The sequence below is a fragment of the Hemiscyllium ocellatum genome, chromosome 45, assembly GCF_020745735.1.
Source record: "Hemiscyllium ocellatum isolate sHemOce1 chromosome 45, sHemOce1.pat.X.cur, whole genome shotgun sequence".
In the NCBI taxonomy this organism is placed as follows: Eukaryota; Metazoa; Chordata; class Chondrichthyes; order Orectolobiformes; family Hemiscylliidae; genus Hemiscyllium; species Hemiscyllium ocellatum.
This window is the reverse complement of record NC_083445.1, coordinates 6,784,842-6,806,964: the sequence shown is the minus strand read 5'-3', so window position 1 is coordinate 6,806,964 and position 22,123 is coordinate 6,784,842. Positions and strand designations below refer to the sequence as shown.

Here is a 22,123-nt window from a genome sequence, read left to right as displayed (position 1 = left end):
ACGCAGGGGATAAAGTGAGGAATTATTTTTTAAACAACCAATGTACTGGCTGGAAATGTGGTGGGGGCAGGTTCAATGGAAGCACTCAAAAATAAGAATGATGTGTAAGGATACATGGGAAAGGGAAGAGACTGCCACATGATGATAATGCTCATTCAACAAGCTGGTGCAGTCACAGATTGGATTAGATACCCCACAGTATGGAAACAGGCAATTCGGCCCAACAAGTCCATACTGACCCTCCAAAGAGTAACCCACCCAGACCCATTCCCCACATTTATCCCTAACACTATGGGTAATTTAGCATGGCCAATTCACCTGACTTGCACATCTTTGGATTGTGGGAGGAAACCAGAGCACCCGGAGGAAATCCACGCAGACACAGTGAGAACGTACAAACGCCACACAGCCCGAGGCTGGAATCGAACCTGGGTCCCTGGCGCTGTGAGGCAGCAGTGCTAACCACTGAGCCACTGTGCCGCCCCACAGTGAGGTGGATAGCTTCCTTTTGCACCAGAACACATTGGTGATTCTGTGAGGTTAAAAGCAGGATGATCAGAATCAGGGGAATCTGACTGGGTGTCAACCGAACCTCCTCCTGATCTTGTACCTGATGTGGCAAATTGCGTTTGCTCTAATAAATGTTTGCTAATATTCTGATGCGAATAATTTTGACTTGTGAAACAGTGAAGAGATTGCAAAGTTGCTTGACTGCCTCAGTTTAAATTTCTCACTATGTTGTTTGTTATTCCCCTCCACCAATCCCATTGCATACAGGTTGTAACAAACGTTGCCAATATCCCCAAAGACCGTCAGGCCTCTGCAAGTATGATGGCACAACCATACAGGACACAGTATGGTTCAAAGAACTACTTACATATCAGCATTCAACAAACAGAGCTCGATCCCGGAAAAGATCTGCCAGTTCAACTCAATCTCCGAAATGATGATGCTGCAACCCAGAACCAGATAAAGTACTTCACTTACATGGTACGTTCTCTGTTGTGCCAAGTCGTATTATCTTGTTTAACATTTATTAAATAAAGGGCATTTCAGGGATCCTCAGTAATCTAGGGTGGAAGGAGCAGATGCTACTCTGCCCAATGAGGCCATTCTCCCCCTTTTGTTAAGCCCCCTTCTCTCAGTTGGTGTGGAATTGAACCCATACTGTTGGTGACACTGCATTGGAACCTGTCTGTTCTGGCCAATGGAGCTAATCAACCTCCACCCATCAACTCAGCAGTAACACCCTTGGCAGAAGAACGATTATTCCTCTCATCATCTCCATAGCACAGATGACACAATCTTTAAAATGGTCTAGGCTGGGAGATTAACACCCTTGGCTGCATCAGAAAGTGACAGAGTCAGTGCACATTTTGGCCCGGTTGGGATCCAAAGGTAAACATTTCAGACCCCATTTACTATTCTAGGACTTAACCAAGCACAGAGTGCATGGGACATCAGAACAGAGCAACAGAGCCAGTTATGCAGCTGAATGGCTAGATCTCCCTGTAATCCATGTGATCTAACCTTGGTAATCAGTCTATTGTGTGGAACCATGTTCAATGCCTTACTGAAGTCAATATAGACCATATCCACCACCCAGCCTTCATAAATCCTCTTTGACACTTCCTCAAAAAATGCAATTAGAATGGTGAGACATGATTTCCCATGCACAAAGCAGTGTTGACTATCCCTAATTAGTCCTTGCCTTTCCAAATACATGTAAATCTTGTCCCTGAGGATCTCCTTGAACAACTTGCCTGCCATTGATGTCAGGCTCACTGGTGTATAATTCTTTGGCTTTTCCTTACCACCTTTCTTAAATAATGACACCATGTTAGCCAACCTCCAGTCTTCTGCCTCCTAACTCGTGGCATTAATGATACAAATATCTCATCAATGGGCCCAACAATCACTTCCCTAGCTTCCCACAAAGTGGCTAGGATACACCTGATCAGGTCCTGGGGATTTATCCGCTTTTATGCATTTTAAGATACTCAGCATCTCCTCCTCTGTGATATGTACTTTTCATGATATTGCTATGTATTTCTCCAAGTTCTTTATCTTCCATATCCTTCTCCCCAGTGCCCATTGATGTAAAACATTTGTAAACATGCTGCTCCTTTAACAAGATCATGTTGCCCTTTATTTTTGTCAGAGAGGTCGTAACAGACACAGACTCCGAAAAGTCTGAGTTGAAAGGTTTTAGGGCTGGTTTTATTATAGCTAATGAATATTGCTTTCGGCAACAGGCTTTCAAATAAAAAAAACAACTTGTACAATGAAAGGGGAGTGGCCAGTTCTCTCAGCTCAGCTTTTCTCTGGTTTGTTTTTTTTAGTTGCTGGATCTAAAGAAGCAGATCCAGGCTGGTACTCTCTCTTTGACTTCTCTCCTGTAAGACCCTGTGTTTGATTTTACCTTTTCTGCCAAGGTCTGTTTTTGGGGATTGTTGCATGCATTTGGAACAGCATCATTATGTTGGTATGATCTGTTGGGTTTTCCGATAGGTTAAGCTATTCAGTATTATGTCCTCTTTTGTTTGTGTTTCATTCGGTAATCTTGTAAATCATTTCTGTTTTGGTTAAAACTATATGGTTTGACCAGCTAGCTCCCTCCTGGAATATCCACGTCACACCTGCTTAAACCAACTGGCAAAGTTAGGGTCTGGGCTACTTTTTTGAAATGTTTTGAGGGGGTCAAGCCTGGTCCATAACAAGTATCTGACCCATCTCCTGCCGTTCCATACATAGGCTGCCTTTAAGGAGTCTTATTCTCTACCTAGTTACACTTTTGTCCTTAATGTGTTTGTAGAATCACTTTGGATTCTCCTTAACCCTGTTTGCCAAAGCTTTCTCACTCGATGTCACTTTGCGGTGCACTCACAGGTTGGAAGACCGTCACATTCCAAACAAGCCTCTAGATAGCAAGGTTAATCAGAGCCAGAAAGCCAATAAGATGCTCAGTGCTCCCAACAGGGATGTCTGTCAGTGTGACAGGAAGGCCTCAAACATTGATTCTCCTCATTGAGAGACAAGGATTGATGACAGAGGAAAATGGCACGGGCCAGTGTGCATCATTATGCTTGTCAACAGGCACCAACACTGAAAACAGCAGATTCACAATGAAACACAACCATTTCATATTGAACATCTGTGAGTCTGGCTGTCATTGACTGGCTTCTTCAGCCATCGGCACATGGACCACATGAAGCCATTCATAGGATCAGGATATAGGCCATTCAGCCCCTCAAGACTGTTCTACCATTCAATGAGACCATGACTGGTCTGTGGCGCCACTCCATATACCTGCCTTTGTCCCATAGCTTTGCTTAACGAAAAATTATCTACTTGGGATTTAAAATTAACTGATCTAACATTGACTGTCTTTTGAGGATGAGAATTCCAAATATCTAGCACCCTTTGTGTGTAGAAATGCTTCCTAACATCTCTCCCGAATAGTTTGGTCTGAATTCTCAGACTATGCCCTCCAGTTCTAGAAGCCTCAGTGAGTGGAAATAGTTCATCTTTATCCACAAACCTTTTCCAGTTAATATTGTGAAGACTTCGGTTAGATCACCCTTTAATGTTTTAAATTCTAGAGAAAAACAGGCCTAATTTGTATGATCTCTCCTCCTAATCTAACTCCTGAAGTCTTGGAGGACAGCCTTGAGATATTCCTACACTTTGGGAAAGAAACAGTGTTTCACTCTGAGTTCCTAATGCCAGGTCAGTTAAGTAAGTTACCATGAAGCAGAAAACAGAGCATCAGCCTGTTCGCTAACTTGCAGAATCTCAAAATCAATTGCTTCACTATCAGCATTAGTGTTACTAGTATAACAGCTGCAACAAACCACCTCCAATTGTCACTGAACCCAGAGACTGAATCATGTTATTTTAATTGTGATCATTTTACTCAACTGCATTTCTCTCTCTCTATCTGTGTCTGCGTGTGTCTGTGTGTTGGCATGTGTGTGTGCGTGCATGTGTGTATGTCTGCACATGTGTGAATGTGTGTGTGCACATGTGTTGTATGCATGTGTGTGTGTGTGTGGGTGTGTGTGGGGTTGTGTGTGAGTGCGTGTGCGCATGCATGCATGTGTGTGCACAGGGGTGTGTGTGCGTGTATGTGCATGTGTGTGTGCGTGTGTGTATACATGCATGTGTGTGTACGTGTGTGTACGTTTGTGCGCATGTGGGTGTGTGTCACATTTCATTACCTTTTCTCATATTTAGAAGCTGATAAGCTCACTCTTCCTTACCTTACAAAAACCTGGTTAAATTTGGTTCCTTTTCCAACATAAATACATTTGGAAAGGTGTGCCAAGGGGTCTTTTTCAAATTAAGCTTGTTGTGACACACCGAGGAAGGGGATGAATAAAGAAGTTCATCTCGTCTCACCCAGGAGCTTTACCATCTGGGGTGGAATGGTTTCTGTCTGGAATTGTAACTAATTGGAGACCTTTATCTGGAGGCCAGTCATAACATTCTTCAGATGATGCCCACCTTCCTAATTTTCCAGCACTGACTGTTTTTCTTTCTGAGTCAGCCTGGGACTTCCTAGTAAAGAAGCTTGTGGATTGAATACATTATGTCAGACAGGATCATTTGGAATTCTGACATTTTGCAGGGAATATCATAGGCACATAAATACTTTGGTGTCAACTCCTCAACATTTGCAAAATCTTTGCTTTGATTTTAAGAAAAAGTAGTTACATCCCTAAGTTGACCTGCCTGTCCTCAGTTCTCTGTTGCAACAGGCATCCATTGAAACATAGAGGATAGGGGCAGGGGGAGACCATTCGGCCCTTCGAGCTTGCTCTGCCATTCATCATGATCATGGCTAATCAACCAACCCAATAGCCCAATCCTGCTTTCTCCCTATAACCTTTGATCCCATTCTCCCTAAGTGCTATATCCAGCCACCTCTTGAATACATTCAATGTTTTGGCATCAACTCCTTCCTGTGGTAATGAATTCCACAGGCTCACCACTCTTTGGGTGAAGAAATGTCTCCTCATCTCCATCCTAAATGGTCCACCCTGAAACGTCAGACTGCGACCCCTGGTTCTGGACACACCCACCATTGGGAACATCCTCCCTCCATCTAGCCTGTATAGTCCTGTTAGACTTTTATAAGTCTCTATGAGATTTCCCCCTTCTGAATTCCAGTGGAAACAATCTTAACCTAGTCAATCCTTCCTCATACGTCTGTCCCACCATCCCCGGAATTAGACCGATAAACCTTTTGCTCCACTCCCGCAAGAGCAAGAGCATTCTTCCTCAGAAAAGGACAATAAAGCTGCACGCAATATTCTAGGGGTGGCCTCACCAAGGCCTTGTATAACTGCAACAACACAGCCCTGCTCCTGGACTCGAAACCTCCCGCAATGAAGGCCAACATACCATTTCCCTCTTTACCGCCTGTCTCACCTGAATATATACCTTCAGCAACTGGTGTACAAGGACAACCAGGTCCCGCTGCACCCTCACCTCTCCCAATTTGCACCCATTCAGGTAGTAATCTGTCTTCTTGCTTTTGCTTCCAAAGTGAACAACCTCAGATTTATCCAAATTGTACTGCATCTTTCATTGATTTGTTCACTCACCAAACCTGTCCAGATCATGCTGAAGGATCTCTGCATTCTCATCACACCTCACCCTCCCACCCAACTTGGTATCATCTGCAAACTTTGAGATATTACATTTTGTTCCCTGGTCCAAGTCATTTCTATATATTGTGAATAGCTGGGGTTCTAGCACTGATCCCTGTAACACCCCACTAGTTACTGCCTGCCAATTTGAAAAGGATCCATTAATTCCTGCTCTATGTTTCCCCTCTGCAAACCAGTTTTCTATCCATCTCAATAAACTTCCCCCAGTCCTGTGTGCTTTAATCTTGCACAATCATCTCTTAAGTGGGATTTTGTCAAACACTTCATGAAAGTCTAAATATATCAAATCGACTGGCTCCCCTTGTCAACTCTACTAGTTACATCTTCATAGAATTCCAATAGATTTGTCAAACATAATTTCCCCTTCTTAAATCCATGCCAACTCTGTCTGATTCTGCCATTGCTTTCTAAATCCTCCACTATAAAGTCCTTATTAATGGATTTGAGAATTCTCCCCACTACTGATCTATAATTCCCTGGTTTTTCTCTACTTCCCTTTTTGAATATCGGAGTGATATTAGCTACTCACCAATCTGCAGGGATTCTTCCAGAGTCTGTAGAATCCTGGAAGATGACCATCAATGCATCCACTATTATTGGAGCCAATTCCTCTGGTATGTAGATCATCAGGCCCTGGGGATTAATCCGCCTTCAATCCCCTCAATCTTCCCAGGATCATTTCTCTACTAATATTGATCTCCCTCAGTTCTTCCCTCTCACTAAGTTTTGCATTCTCCAACATTTCTTGTGTCTGAATTGTGTCCTCTTTTGTGAAGGCAGAACCAAAGTATGTATTGAGCTGCTCAGCCATTTCTTTGTCCTGTGTAATACACACTCTCCTGTTTCTATTTGTAGGGGACTTACATTTGTCTTCTCTAATCTCTTTCTCTTCATGTATGTATGGAAACTCTTATTGTCAGTCATTTTGTTTCCTGCAAGCTTACTTTTGTACTGTATTTTCCCCTTCTTAATCAGACCCCTAGGTCTGAATTTTAAACTCAGATGTATTATTTTTCTTGGCCAATCTTTATGCATCTTCCTTGGATCAGACTGTATCTCTCATTTCCTTTGTAATCCATGGATTAGTCCCCTTACCCATTTTGCTTTTGTGCTGGATAGGAATAAACAGTTGTTGTAGTTTTCCCAAATGTATTCCTTGAATGTTTGCAATTGCCTGTCCACTGTCATCCCTTCAAGTAACTCTCCCCAATCTGTCAAGGCCAACTCACGCCTCATATCTTCATGGTTTCCTGTATTAAGATTCAGCACTGTAGTTTCCAAATCAACTACCTCCATCTTGATATAAAATTCTGTCATGTTTCTGGTCGCTCATCCCCAAGGGGTCTCACAGAACTGGATTGGCAAAGATTCCCTTCTCATTACACAGTACCCAGACCAAAATGACCTGCTCTTTAGTTGGGGTTCCTCTGCATATTGGTCAAGAAAACCATCCCATATACACTCCAGGAATTCCTCCTCCATAGCACTGCAGCTAATTTGATTTGCCCATTCCATGTACAGATTAAAATCAACCATGATTGCCAATATTACCTTACCACATGCACCTCTAATTTTCTAATAACGCCATTCCGAATATCACCACTGCGGCTTGTGGGTTTACATATGTCACCCACTAATGTTTTTTGCCCTTTGGTATTTTTCAACTCTATTCTGGATTAGAGTGGTGCTGGAAAAGCACAGCAGTTCAGGCAGCATCCAAGGAGCAGGAAAATCGACGTTTCGGGCATAAGCCCTTCATTAGGAAGATTTTCCAGCATCTGCAATCATTGTTTTTACTTATTTCTCAACTCCATTGCCAGGGCTCATATCCTTTCTCACTATTGTGTTTAATTTCCTCTTGAACCAGCAATGCCACTCCCCCACCTTTTCCTCTATGTCTGTCCTTCCTACCTCCTGAATATCCTGGGACATTCAGTTCCCATCCCTGGTCACCAAGTAGCCATGTCTCTGTAATCCCAATCACATCATACCCATTTACATCTATCTGTGTGATTTGTTCATCCACTTTATTTCGAATGCTTCATGGATTTAGCTACAAAGCCTTTAAATTTGTTCCACTGGTAAATATCTCTACATCTTTGTAATTCTTTGGTGCATAAAAGATATTCACCTCTTCTGTCCCTCATCTTTTCTGTCTGGTAACAATCCACCACATTGCTAACCTACCCTCTTGCCTCCACCTTTAATTCGTGTTTTCTAATTTCCCCCTCTAACTGATCTCTTCCTCTCCCCTTCCCCTCCTCCTCGCACACTCCCACCCACCCCAGGCATTTAGTTTAAAGTCCTGCCTATAGCCCTAGTTATGCAATTCATTAGGACTCTGGTTCCAGCGCGGTTCAGATGAAGACTGTGTCATCACATATTGGTCAAGAAAACCATCCCATATACACTCCAGAAATTCCTCCTCCATAGCATTGCAGATAATTTGATTTGCCCATTCCATGATTAAAACCACCCATGATTGCCAAAATTCCCTTATCACATGCACCTCTAATTTCCTAATAATGCCATTCCCAATATCACCACTGGGGCTTATGCGTCTACATATGACACCCACTAGATCTCTTCTTCCCTGGTACTGGTGCCAATGTCCCACAAATTCAAACCTATTAATCCCACACCAATCTTTAAGCCACCCATTTACCTGCTTAATTTTATTGACCCTGTACCTATTAGCTCATGGCTCAGGTAGTAACACATTAACCTTCTGTTGACATTTGGAATTTATTAAAAATAGTAATATAATGTTTATCGCTTTGATTCAGATATTTTACTGGTGAATGTACTATGTCCTTTCTCAATTGTTACATGAGCTGTGGTCATCAAAATTTATCCAAGGCCCTTTCTTTCGTGTATGTATTGATAAATCTTCTGTTTGTTGGAGTTAATTCCTTGAGTTATTTTATGTTTTCTTTTTCACTCTCTTTGACCAGATAATAAGCAAAGGCAAAATAGTGAAAGTTGGACAGCAACCAAGACAGCAAGATCAAATCATAACGATTATGAAAATTCTAGTCACCCCCGATTTAATTCCATCCTTCAGACTGCTAGTCTATTACTATTTGTCAAGGGGATCAGCAACAGAAATGGTTGCAGATTCTATATGGGTTGATGTGAAAGACACGTGCATGGGAACAGTAAGTATTCCTGTTTCATATGTGATTTATTTCATGTAGGAGGCTTCAACAATTTTACTCTAAACTCCAGTGTTTCCTATTAAGAAAATAGGAAATTATAATATAAAACAAAGACCAGCAGGTGCTCACGTTCTGAACCAGAAACAGAGCTGGCTGAGGAAACTCAGCAGGTCTGGCAGCATCTGTGGAGAGAGAAACAGAGTTGACATTTTGAGTCCTATGAGCCTTCTTTACTTCAGTTCTAAAGAAGAGTCATATTGGAGGGGATAAATAACTCCGCGCTCTCTCCACAGATGCTGCCCCAGGCCTGCTGAATAGGAAACAATAGACTAGCTAGCTGGACACGTGTTAGTGGGAAAATTACTGAATCTATTATTATGGAAGTGGTAGCAGAATTTTTAGTCACTCATAAAGCAAACCGACAGAGTCATCGTGGTTTTATGAAGAAGGAATTGTGTAGGTCAAATTTATTAGGTCTTTGCTGAAATTATAGTAAGCAAGGTGGAAAAAGTGGGACCAGTAGATGTAAGAACAAAGGGGCAGAAGAGTTGGCTGTTCAGTCTATTGATCCTGCCCCACCACTCAGTACGATCATGGCTGACTGAATGCTAACCCGCTCCACTCCCATAATCCTATATGCCATTGCTCATCAGAAACTATTAATCTCCACCTTAAACATACTCAAAGGCTGAGATTCCACAATACTTGGTGATAGAGAATTCCAAAGGTTTGCAACCTTTTGAGGAAACACATTCTCCTCATCTTGTACTTATTTATTTGAAAATTGTATCCCCTAGTTCTAGACTCCCCAGCCAGGAGATACAGCTTACCTGTATCTGCCATGTCTCTCCTGTTATTTACCTCTCTGCCTCAATTAATTGGTTCATAGGTCATCCCTTCACTTATTATTCAGCCTGTCGACACCCCACTTACACTTGTTTAAACTTATCTATTGACACTCTTAATTACCTGAAATTATCTTGCCATTACCTCTCTGTCGATATATTCTGTACCTGTGCGCTTCCCTCCATTTCACCTGATAAAGGAGCAGTGCTCCAAAGGTTGTGATGTTAAATAAACATGCTGGACCATAACCTGGTCTCATATGATTTTGTCCACCCTATTCCAACACTAACACCTCCACATTATATCCCATTATGTATTTTGTAAGTTTCAATAAAATCACCTGTTATTCTACGGAACCCCAAAGGATACAGACCCGGTTTCCCAATCTCTCTATAGAGGGCAGTCCCACAAACTAAGTCTGGTGAACCTTCATTGGCAATGATATCTTTCCTTAGACAAGGAGATCAAAACTGCACACAGTATTCCAGGTGTGGTCAAACCAAGCTCCTATACAATTGACTGCAAATCACTACTTCTGTACCCAAACTCTCTTGTGATAAAGGGAACAGTTCATTTGCCTTCCTAATAGATTTTTGCACCTGTGTGTTAGCCTTCAGTGACTGACTGAAAAGTATACCTACCACCATCCACGCTAAGGCAGGGAGTTAAATTCACGCTGAGGCCGGGAATTAAATTCAAGCTGAGGCCGGGAATTAAATCCACACTGAGGCCGGGAATTAAATCCTCACTGAGGCTGGGAGTTAAATTCACACTGAGGCTGGGAGTTAAATCCTCACTGAGGCCGGGAGTTAAATTCACACTGACGCCGGTAGTAAAATCCACACTGAGGCTGGGAGTTAAATCCACACTGAGGCCGGGAATTAAATCCACACTGAGGCTGGGAGTTAAATCCACACTGAGGCCGGGAGTTAAATTCACACTGAGGCCGGGAGTTAAATCCACACTGAGGCCGGGAATTAAATCCACACTGAGGCCGGGAATTAAATCCACACTGAGGCCGGGAGTTAAATCCACACTGAGGCCGGGAGTTAAATTCACACTGAGGCCGGGAGTTAAATTCACACTGAGGCCGGTAGTAAAATCCAGACTGAGGCCGGGAGTAAAATCCACACTGAGGCCGGGAGTTAAATTCACACTGAGGCCGGGAGTTAGAGTCGACACTGAAGTTGGGAGTTAAATCCACACTGAGGCCGGGAGTTAAATCCACGCTGAGGCCGGGAGTTAGAGTCCACACTGAGGCCGGGAGTTAAATTCACACTGAGGCCTGGAGTTATATTCACGCTGAGGCCGGGAGTTAAATTCACGCTGAAGCTGGGAGTTAAATTCACACTGAGGCCTGGGGTTAAATTCATGCTGAGTCCTGGAGTTAAATTCATGCTGAGGCCTGGAGTTAAATTCACGCTGAGGCCTGGAGTTAAATTCATGCTGAGGCCTGGAGTTAAATTCACGCTGAGGCCTGGAGTTAAATTCACGCTGAAGCTGGGAGTTAAATTCACGCTGAGGCCTGGGGTTAAATTCATGCTGAGGACTGGGGTTAAATTCATGCTGAGGCCTGGAGTTAAATTCATGCTGAGGCCGGGAGTTAAATCCACACTGAGGCCGGGAATTAAATTCATGCTGAGGCCAGGGGTTAAATCCACACTGAGGCTGGGAGTTAAATTCATGCTGAGGCCGGGAGTTAAATTCCCACTGAGGCTGGGAATAAAATCCACACTGAGGCCGGGAGTTAGAGACCACACTGAGGCCGGGAGTTAAATCCACACTGAGGCTGGGAGTTAAATCCACACTGAGGCCGGGAGTTAAATCCACACTGAGGCCAGGAATTAAATTCATGCTGAGGCCAGGGGTTAAATCCACACTGAGGCCTGGAGTTAAATCCACACTGAGGCTAGGAGTTAAATCCACACTGAGGCTGGGAATAAAATCCATACTGAGGCCGGGAGTTAAATCCACACTGAGGCCGAGAGTTAAATTCATGCTGAGGCCAGGAGTAAAATCTACACTGAGGCCGGGAGTTAAATCCACGCTGAGGCTGGAAGTTAAATTCACGCTGAGGTTGGGAGTTAAATCCACACTGAGGCTGGGAGTTAAATCCATACTGAGGTCGGGAGTTAGAATCCACACTGAGGCTGGGAGTAAAATCCACACTGAGGCCGGGAGTTAAATCCATACTGAGGCCAGGAGTAAAATCCCCACTGAGGCCGGGAGTTAAATCCACGCTGAGGCAGGGAGTTAAATCCCCACTGAGGCCGGGAGTTAAATCCCCACTGAGGCTGGGAGTTAGAGACCACACTGAGGCTGGGAGTTAAATCCACACTGAGGCCGGGAGTTAAATCCATACTGAGGCCAGGAGTAAAATCCACACTGAGGCTGGGAGTTAAATCCACGCTGAGGCAGGGAGTTAAATCCACGCTGAGGCCGGGAGTTAAATCCACACTGAGGCCGGGAGTTAAATGCACACTGAGGCCGGGAGTTAGAATCCACACTGAGGCCGGGAGTCTGAGTCCACACTTAGGCCGGGAGTTAGAATCCATACTGAGCCCGGGAGTTAGAATCCATACTGAGTCCAGGAGTTAGAATCCACACTGAGGCCGGGAGTTAGGATCCATACTGAGTCCAGGAGTTAGAATCCACACTGAGTCCGGAGTTAGAGTCCACACTGAGCCCGGGAGTTAGAATCCATACTGAGTCCAGGAGTTAGAATCCATGCTGAGTCTGGAAGTCTGAGTCCATGCTGAGGTCAGGAGTTAGAGTCCACACTGAGGCCGGGAATTAGAGACCATACTGAGGCCGGGAGTCTGAGTCCACACTAAGGCCGGGAGTTAGAATCCACGCTGTGGTTGGGAGTTAGAGTCCACACTGAGGCCAGGAGTCTGAGTCCACACCTAGGCCGGGAGTCTGGGTCCACACCTAGGCCGGGAGTCTGAGTCATCAATGAGGCCAGGAGTCTGTGTCCATATTGAGGCTGAGAGTCTGTGTCCACACTGAGGCCGGCAGTTGATGCTGGCTTTAGTCCTGGATTTCACAGATGTCATCTGAAAAATGGGAGGTAAAAGAAAAAAAAATCAAAAAAGAGAAAATATAGAATAGAAACAGGTGAGCTTTTGCTCCAGAGTGTGAATCTGCCACCATCTTGTGACCTTATTGAATGGCAGAGTAGACTATAGTGTTATAAGTCCTGACATTATTACTACGTATTATTCCGTGATGTTGCCCCAAAACACAATGAACGTGGTAAGTTTCGTGGCAGAATATGATAAATACTTGATGGCAAATGTTTGAAAGGCTAGGGGTTAGAGTGAGGTGAATTGGATAATTCTTGCAAATGAATAAAGCCTAACGATCTCCTTCTATGCTATTTCATCCCTTGCCTCTATAATTTTACTGTTCCACATCTCTTACTTCAGCAGCAATGAGCTGCACCACTCAAAAAGCAATTTAATGTTTATGGCTATTTTCGACTGACATATATTTCTTCACAGTTAATCGTGTCTAATGCAAATGAGGACGAAGAAAATAAGATTTACAAACCTCGCAATCAGTTTAGACTGAAAATCACAGGCGACTCTGGGGCAACTGTCGGCTTAGGTGCTGTAGATAAAGCTGTGTTCGTATTGAATAAGAAACATAAGCTAACACAGAGTAAGGCAAGTAATTTCTCATGTTTTTCTAAGCTTTAAGATTGAGAAAGGTCTGGTAGGAGCTAATACTGGGTGAAAACTGGATGTATTTTTGTTTCTCGGCTACCTGGTTTAAAAACCATTTATTTGAAAGAAAGTGGTTGGCAAACGGACAGAAATTCATGTGGGTGGTTTTGGGGTCACAACCAGAGCAGTGGATTTCAGTAGAGAGCAGAAAATAACAGGACCTGGGGTTGGGATGGGTAAAACCACACTAGAGTGAGCATTCTGGTGTTGAGTGAAAACGTGTGAGGGAAGAAGTCAAGCTTTAATGCTAAAAATCACACAATCCCAGGGTATAGTCCAACGGGTTTATTTGGAAGCACTAGCTTTCAGAGCGCTGCTCCTTTATCAGGAGATTGTGAGCAGTGCTTCAAAAGCTAGTGCTTCCAATTAAACCTGTTGGACTATAACCTGGTGTTGTGTGATCTTTAACTTTGGTCCATCCCAGTCCAACACCGGCATCTCCAAATCAAAATTTAACAAATTTGTTTTGGCTCTAGGCAGAACGGTTGGATGCCAAAGCTCTGCGATGCACCCTTTTGAGAAGTATAGAGGGTTTCAGGAGGGAATGATATGTTCCAGTGTTTCCATTGGGAAATGGGAATGTTCTACAAGTTTAAATGGTGCAATTTACGTGGGGCTATTAATCGACCAAGTGGATGATATGACTGAGCTAAAATTCATTGTACTGTAGTTCACTGTAGGTTCAGCTCCTTCTCATAGTTCCATTGAGGAAATGTTCAGCTACAGTCTGAAAGACATGGGTCTGAATATTGTCCACAACAGACCGGGCCTATGGCCTAACCAACATGGCGCCAGAGATTGGAATTGGAGTAACCAGGCACCAAAACTGTTGTTTTCACTGGGGTGGAAGATGTTGGAATGGAGGGTGTGGGCGGGTTTGTGTGTTGGGGGAAGTTGGTGGGGTGGCAGCTTATACTTTATACATTCATACGTTCACAGAGACATAACCTCTGAGGTCTTCATGTTAAGCTTCCCGAAGGCAATCCCATTTTTATGTGTTCAAAATGACAGGGGTATGAGGGGGGTCAAAGGTCTTTGTTGCATGTGATGCCTATGATGGTCCAAAGCAGACCTCCCCTCAAGATTTATTGTGGCAGGTTATTGAGGTCATGGTGGGATCGGCTCCCTCTGTCACATCCTGCAGTCACTGTATATCGTCTGCCATCAGAATATTTTCACTGGTTGGTTTAGATTTCCAGTATCTGCTGCATTTTTTTCTCTTTTTGGGGAAATGAAAGCGGATGGGCACAGGTTGTATTTTCATTGCACCACTGACACTCTCGCCAGAGAGAAAGTGAGGCAGTAACAGCGTCACGTTGTCAATCCTTCTTTGATTCACGTAGCAGCTTTGTGTGTATTTCATACAGATCTGGGACGTTGTCGAGAAGAATGACATTGGATGCACGCCTGGAAGTGGTAGTGATGTTCTTGGCGTTTTCATAGATGCGGGACTAACAATTGTAACAAGCACTGACCTCAAGACACCTACAAGGACAGGTACTGGTTTCGAGAAGCACTCATTGAATTAATTTCTGCAATATATAAAGGAGATTCTGGCAATGTTGAAATTCTATTTGCAGAGATAACTTGTGTTTGAGAATGAATGAAATACTAGTTCAGTGCACAGTTCTGGATCTATGCTGAAGTCTAGTTCAGTTTGATGGTACACATCTATGCTGCATTTATTCCATCATGATTGCAACTTTAATTTGCAGTTATTTTCCTTTGATAAATCCTCCTCTTAATTCCCTAGGCCATGACATGCAATTTTACTTGGAAGTTCATAATGTGAATAAGTTCAAAACTGCAGGACTATAACTTTTATTCTAACGTGCATTTTTCTCAAACATCTATTACAGAGCTGAAGTGCCAACAGCCAACGAAGCGCAAACGCCGTTCGACGAGATTAATGGACGTTAAAGCAGCTAAATGTATGTGATTGTGTTTGAAAAGAAATTACACTTTGATAAATCGCATTTATAAAAGGGTCATTTACACGGCAGATTTTTGTTTTAAACATGTTATGTCCCGCAACTAAAATGTTACCCTGGTGCAGCTGTAGAAATAATTGGTGTAAGAATTTTTTTCCTCTGTAAAACAAATCTACATTAACTCATCATAGTGCACATGAAAGTCATTCAGCCCATCAAGTGAAGAGACATGTTGGCTCACAACACCAGGGGTCTGTGTTCAATTCCAACCATGGGTGACTGCCGGTCTGGAGGGAGACCAGAATTGCACACAATATTCTAAAAATGGCCCAGCCAGTGTCCTGTACAGGCACAGCATGACGTCCCAGCTCCTGTACTCTCCCAGCGTCTGCATGGGTTTCCTGTAGGTGCACTGGTTTCTTTCCAAAGCCTAAAGATGTGCACATGAGATGGATTGGCCATGCTAAATTGACCTGTAGTGTGCACGCTAGGTGTTAGTAAATGTTGGTTTTTAGGGATAGAGTGGGATACTCTTTGGAGGGTTGGTGTAGACTTGTTGGACCAAATGGCCTCTATCTGCACTGTGAGGAGTCTATCAAGTCTTCCCTGACCCTCCGAAGGGTCTTATGCCCACAGTTAACATGGCAAATCAACCCAATTAATCTGCAGACTGTGGGGCAATTTAGCATGGCCAATTCAACTAATTTTTGGAGGAAACCCATGCAGACACAGGGCAAATGTGAAAACTTTGTTGTCGTGTCCAGGGATGTGCAGGCTAGATGGATTAGTGATGATAAATACAACAAAGAACAAAGAAAATTTACAGCCCTGGAACAGACCCTTCGGCCCTCCAAGCCTGAGCCGATCCAAATCTACTGTCTAAACTTGTCGGTCAATTCCTAAGGATCTGTATCCCTCTGCTCCCCATCAGCTCATGCATCTGTCCAGACGCATCTTTAGGAAGGATGTGGAAGCTTTAGAGAGGGTGCAGAGAAGATTTACCAGGATGTTGCCTGGAATGGAGAATAGGTCGTATGAGGATAGGTTGAGAGTTCTCGGCCTTTTTTCGTTGGAACGGCGAAGGATGAGGGGTGACTTGATAGAGGTTTATAAGATGATCAGAGGAATAGATAGAGTAGACAGTCAGAAACTTTTTCCCCGGGGAAAGTATTACAAGGGGACATAAATTTAAGGTGAAGGGTGGAAGGTATAGGGGAGATGTCAGGGGTGGGTTCTTTATCCAGAGAGTGGTGGGGTTACGGAATGCGCTGCCCGTGGGAGTGGTAGAGTCAGAATCATTGACGACCTTTAAGCGGCAATTGGATAGGTACATGGATGGGTGCTTAATCTAGGATAGATGTTCGGCACAACATCGTGGGCCGAAGGGCCTGTTCTGTGCTGTATTGTTCTATGTTCTATGTTCTATGTTCTCAATGAATCTATCGTGCCTGCCTCTACCACCTCTGCTGGTAACACGTTCCAGACGCCCACCACCCTCTGTGTGAAGTACTTACAGCGTGTATCCCCCTTAAATGTTTCTCCTCTCACTTTGAAAGCATGACCTCTTGTTAATGAATCCCTCACCCTTATCTCTATCCACCCTGTCTATACCCTTCATGACTTTGTAAACCTCAATCAGGTTCCCCCCCATCTCCTTTTTTTTAATGAAAACAATCCTAACCTAGTCAACCTTTCTTCATAGCTAGCACCTTCCAGACCAGGCAACACCCTCATAAATCTTCTCCTCACCCTCTCCAAAGCGTCCACATCCTTTTGGTAATATGGCGACCAGAACTGTACACAGTATTCTAAATGTGCTGAAGCAATGTCTTGTACAATTTTAACATGACCTGCCAGCTCTCACAGGAGAAAGTGAGGACTGCAGATGCTGGAGATCAGAGCTGAAATTGTGTTGCTGGAAAAGCACAGCAGGTCAGGCAACATCCAAGGAGCAGGAGAATCGACGTTTCGGGCATGAGTCCTTCTTCAGGAATGAGGAGAGTCATTCCAGCAACACATTTTCAGCTCTGCCAGCTCTCATACTCAATATCCCGTCCGATGAAGGCAAGCAGGCCACATGCCTTCTTGACCACTCTATCCACCTGTGCAGCCACCTTCAGGGTACAGTGGACCTGAACTCCCAGATCTCTCTGCTCATCAACTTTTCCCAAGGCTCTTCCTTTTACAGTATAATAAGTTCTAGAGTTAGGGAGAGAATGTGGGATCAGATGGGGAATGGGTTTTGGGTGGATGCTGTTCAGAGGATTATTGCAGACTTGGTGGGCCTGAATCGCCTTTGCCTGCACCATTAGAGATTGTTTGATATTATGTAGTACAGTCGTACCACCTCCCCCCCACCCCATACCCACAGGGGAATGCGTTACAAGACCTACAACGGAAGCCTGAAACCACGGATAGGAGCAACCCATTCATTTCAATGGGAAATTTACCTTCCCAGCAGCTCCCTGGTTCTGGAATGTTCCCTGTAATATGTTCGGGCTGCGTGTACAGGTAAATTGCTGCTTCACCTGGAAGGTGTATCTAGAATCTTGGATAGAGAGGAGGGAGGGAGTAAACAGATAGAAGTTACACCTTCAGCGATTGCAGGAGAAGCTGCCATGGGGGCTTGGGGGAGTGCTGGGAACGGAGGAGGATTGGACCAAGATGACCTGCAGGGAATGGTCCCTGCGGAAGGCTGACGCGGGAAGGGAGGGGAATATGTGTCTGTTGGTGGAGGTGGTGTAAATGGCAGCTTATGATCTTTTGGATGTGGATTTTGGTGGGATGGTAGGTGAGGACAGGGGCACCCAATCACTGTTGTATGGTGTGGGTGGGGGAAGAGAAGGAGTGAGGGAAGTTGGATTGGTCAAAGCCCTGTCAAGCAGGATAGCAGAGATTCCACGATTGAGGAAAAAAGATGGACACTTTTGAGGCCTTCTTTCACAGAGAAAGCTGCCTGCTCCCTCCTCACTATCCAGACATACCTTCCAAGTGACAGTGCGATTTAACTGCATTGCACTCAATGTAGTCTGCTGTATTTGCTGTTCACAACGTGGTCTCCTCTGTACTGGGGAGAGGTAATGCAGACTGGGTGACTGCTTCGGGGAACACCTGCAACCTGTCCACAAAAACGACCCTGAGATTCCAGTCGCCTGTCACTTCAACATGCGACCACGTTACCATGCTAACGTCCTTGTCTCAGGTGTGTTGGCACGTTCCAGCGAGCCTTAGCGCAAACTCAAAGAGCAACATTTCATGTTCTACTTGGAGACCCTGTAGCCTCTGAGACTCACCATCAAGTTCAATAACTTTAGACCTTGATTCCAACCTTCTGTGCTTTTGCCCAGGCCCACACCTGGGCCTGTTATGACATGAGTTGCTTTTAACGCAGCCAATCCAAACTTACCCAACCCTCAGACCTATTATGTCAGAAGTCACACAGCACCGGATTATAGTCCAATGGGTTTATTTGAAATCACAAGCTTTTGGAGCACTGCCCCTTGGTCAGGTGAAGTGTCATCAGTCTTATTATCACATTGCACAGTTTGCTTTCAACACATTTCTCCCACTCTGAGCTCCATTTATCATTTATTCAGCTTCTCTTCTGTCCTGCTTAAGTGTCAATAATATCCTTGCCTGCATATCCTTTCTGGGCGGCACGGTGGCACAGTGGTTAGCACTGCTGTCTCACAGCGCCTGAGACCCGGGTTCAATTCCCGACTCAGGCGACTGACTGTGTGGAGTTTGCACGTTCTCCCCGTGTCTGCGTGGGTTTCCTCCGGGTGCTTCGGTTTCCTCCCACAGTCCAAAGATGTGCGGGTCAGGTGAATTGGCCATGCTAAATTGCCTGTAGTGTTAGGTAAGGGGTAAATGTAGGGGTATGGGTGGGTTGCGCTTTGGCGGGTCGGTGTGGATTTGTTGGGCCGAAGGGCCTGTTTCCACACGGTAAGTAATCTAAACCAATCATATCCCTTTCATATATCTCTCTCTTTCATTCTCTGGGCTCCATTCCACCAATTCACTCAACACACCCAACTCAATCTTCACAATGAGCACCACTTTTTCTTAGCTGCTCCTGGTTCTGATGAAGGTCACATGGGCTTGAAATGTGAACTCTGCTTTTGCCCCACAGGTGCTGCCAGGTTGGCTGAGTCTGTCCAGCAATTACTGTCTTTGTTTTAGTTCTGCCCCATTCCTTGTTTCAGATTAAGGCATCCACGATCAGGTGGTCGGCCATTTTAAGTTGGATGGTCAAAGGTGCACAAGAATTCAACAGTAAAGCCTCCAGAAACTGAACTTAATTTGAAAGTATTGGTGTAAATGGACATTTAGTGATTGAAATTCAGAAAAATAAACAGCACAACAGTGATTTGTTGTCAGTGTGCAAGGTTATGGCAGCTTTGTATAAGGTAGTCAAGTCACAACTAATCCCAGCAATGAATAGGGTTAGGGTGAAGAAACAAAGATTTAATGAGCAAGAGACACAGGAGTTATGTGAGGAGGAATACTTTATACATGGGAATGACGGAGGTTTTGCTGCAGGTAGCTGGAAGAGGATGTAAATTAATGATTTCGAAAGGAAATAAATCTATTGGGCTACAGGGATTGATCAGGGCTGACTGATTACTCCTGAAAGACCCAAATGGACTTGAAGAGCTGAATGGTATTCCATGTGCATAACATCACCATAGTTTCACCATAACACAGGGCTGCTCTCTCATGTGAGTGAATGAGAGAGAGAGAGAGAGAGGACTGATAGTGGTTTAACCTGAGTGTCACCACAGCTCAGGTAAGGAGCAAAGTTGAGATGGAGAGTCCTTCGTAGTAACCTCAGCCAGTGACAGGCATTGAGCCCACACTGTTTCTGTCACTCTGTCTGACAGAACAGCCATCCAGCCAATTGAGCTAACCAACAAGGCTTTGAAAAGAATAATTCGATGGTTCACTTAAATTTACACCCACGATTCAGCTCCCTCAGCCCTGGGTTTAACAAATTTAGCAACAATTCAAAGAAGGTAGATCACCGTCACTTTCTCAAGGACAACGAGGAGCAGGCAATAAGTACAAGTCCAGCCAGCAGCGCCCTTGTCCTATGAGTGAACAACAAAGCAACTTCCTTCCTCTAGCTTTCTGCTTCTCTTCCTGCTCCACAGAGATGCTGCTTAGAGCCTGTGTCTGTGATCTTTGCCCGATGCTAATGTGTGGCTCCCTGCCACATTTTGTTGGATAGTCGCTCCTGTTAGATGCCACAGGACGTTTTATTATGTCAAGCGCTTTATGGAAATGCGAGTTGGTCTTCCTAAGTATATAAAAGTAACTCTTGTACGAGTCATTTGTTCCCAACAGCAAAGTTATCCTCAGAAATCACAGACTCAGTACAAGGGGTTGGCCCCTTAGGACTCAGATGAGAACCAGGAGCAGGAGTAGGCTGTCCGGCCCTTCAAACCTGCTCCACCATTCAATAATAGAACATATAGAACATAGAACATTACAGCGCAGTATAGGCCCTCGATGTTGCGCCGCCCTATCATATTAATCTGAAGCCCATCCCAACTGCACTATTCCATGTACGTCCATATGCCTGTCCAATGACGACTTAAATGCACTTAAACTTGGCGAATCTACTACCGTTGCAGGCAAAGCAATCCATACCCTTACTGCTCTCTGAGTAAGGAAACTATCTCTGATATCTGTCCTATATCTATCACCCCTCACTTTAAAGTTGTGTCCCCTCATGTTGCCATTGCCATACTTGGAAAAAGGCTCTCCCTGTCCACCCTATCTAACCCTCTGATTATCTTGTATGTCTCTATTAAGTCACCTCTCAACCTTCTTTGTAAGACATTCCCTCCATACCAGGCAACATCCTGGTAAATCTCCTCTGCATCTTTTCCAAAGCTTCCACATCCTTCTTATAATACGGTGACCAGAACTGTACACAATACTCCAAGTGTGGCCGTATCAGAGCTTTGTACAGCTGCAGCATAACCTCCTGGTTCCAGAACTCAATCCCTCTATTAATAAAGGCCAAAACACTGTATGCCTTCTTAACAACCCTGTCAATCTGGGTGGCAACTTTCAGGGATCTGTGTACATGGACACCGAGATCTCTCTGCTCATTTGCACTCCCAAGAATCTTACCATTAGCCCAGTACTTTGCATTCCGATTACTCCGTCCAAAGTGTATTACCTCACACTTGTCCACATTAAACTCCATCTGCCACCTCTCAGCCCAGCTCTGCAGCTGATCTATGTCTCTCTGTAACCTTCTACATCCTTCGTCATTATCCACAACTCTACCGACCTTAGTGTCATCTGCAAATTTACTAACCTACCCTTCTAAGCCCTCATCCAGGTCATTTATAAAAATGACGAACAGCAGTGGACCCAACACCGACCCTTGTGGTACGCCACTCATAACTGGACACCAAGATGAACATGTTCCATCAACTACAACCCTCTGTTTTCTTTCAGCAAGCCAATTACTGATCTAAACTGCTATGTCTCCCACAATCCCATTCCTCTGCATTTTGTATAATAGCCTACTGTAAGGAACCTTATCGAGCACCTTGCTGAAATCCATATACACCACATCAACGGTTTACTCTCATCTATCTGTTTGGTCACTTTGTCAAAAAACTCAATAAGATCCATTAGGCACGACCTACCCTTCACAAAACCGTGCTGACTGTCCCTGATCAGATTATTCTTCTCTAGATGGTTATAAATCCTATCTCTTATAACCTTTTCCAACACTTTACCAACAACTGAAGTGAGACTCACTG

General features: G+C 44.3%; 1 protein-coding gene across 1 annotated transcript in view; it reads left to right on the top strand.

Annotated features, from left to right (window-relative positions):
- LOC132835853 (complement C3-like) overlaps window positions 1-22,123 on the top strand; it is a 142,535-nt gene that overhangs the window by 34,099 nt on the left and 86,313 nt on the right. The window contains 5 exon segments of the mRNA XM_060854949.1: window positions 778-990; window positions 8,630-8,833; window positions 13,183-13,347; window positions 14,775-14,904; window positions 15,267-15,338. Of these exon segments, the coding sequence (XP_060710932.1) occupies window positions 778-990; window positions 8,630-8,833; window positions 13,183-13,347; window positions 14,775-14,904; window positions 15,267-15,338 (784 nt within the window).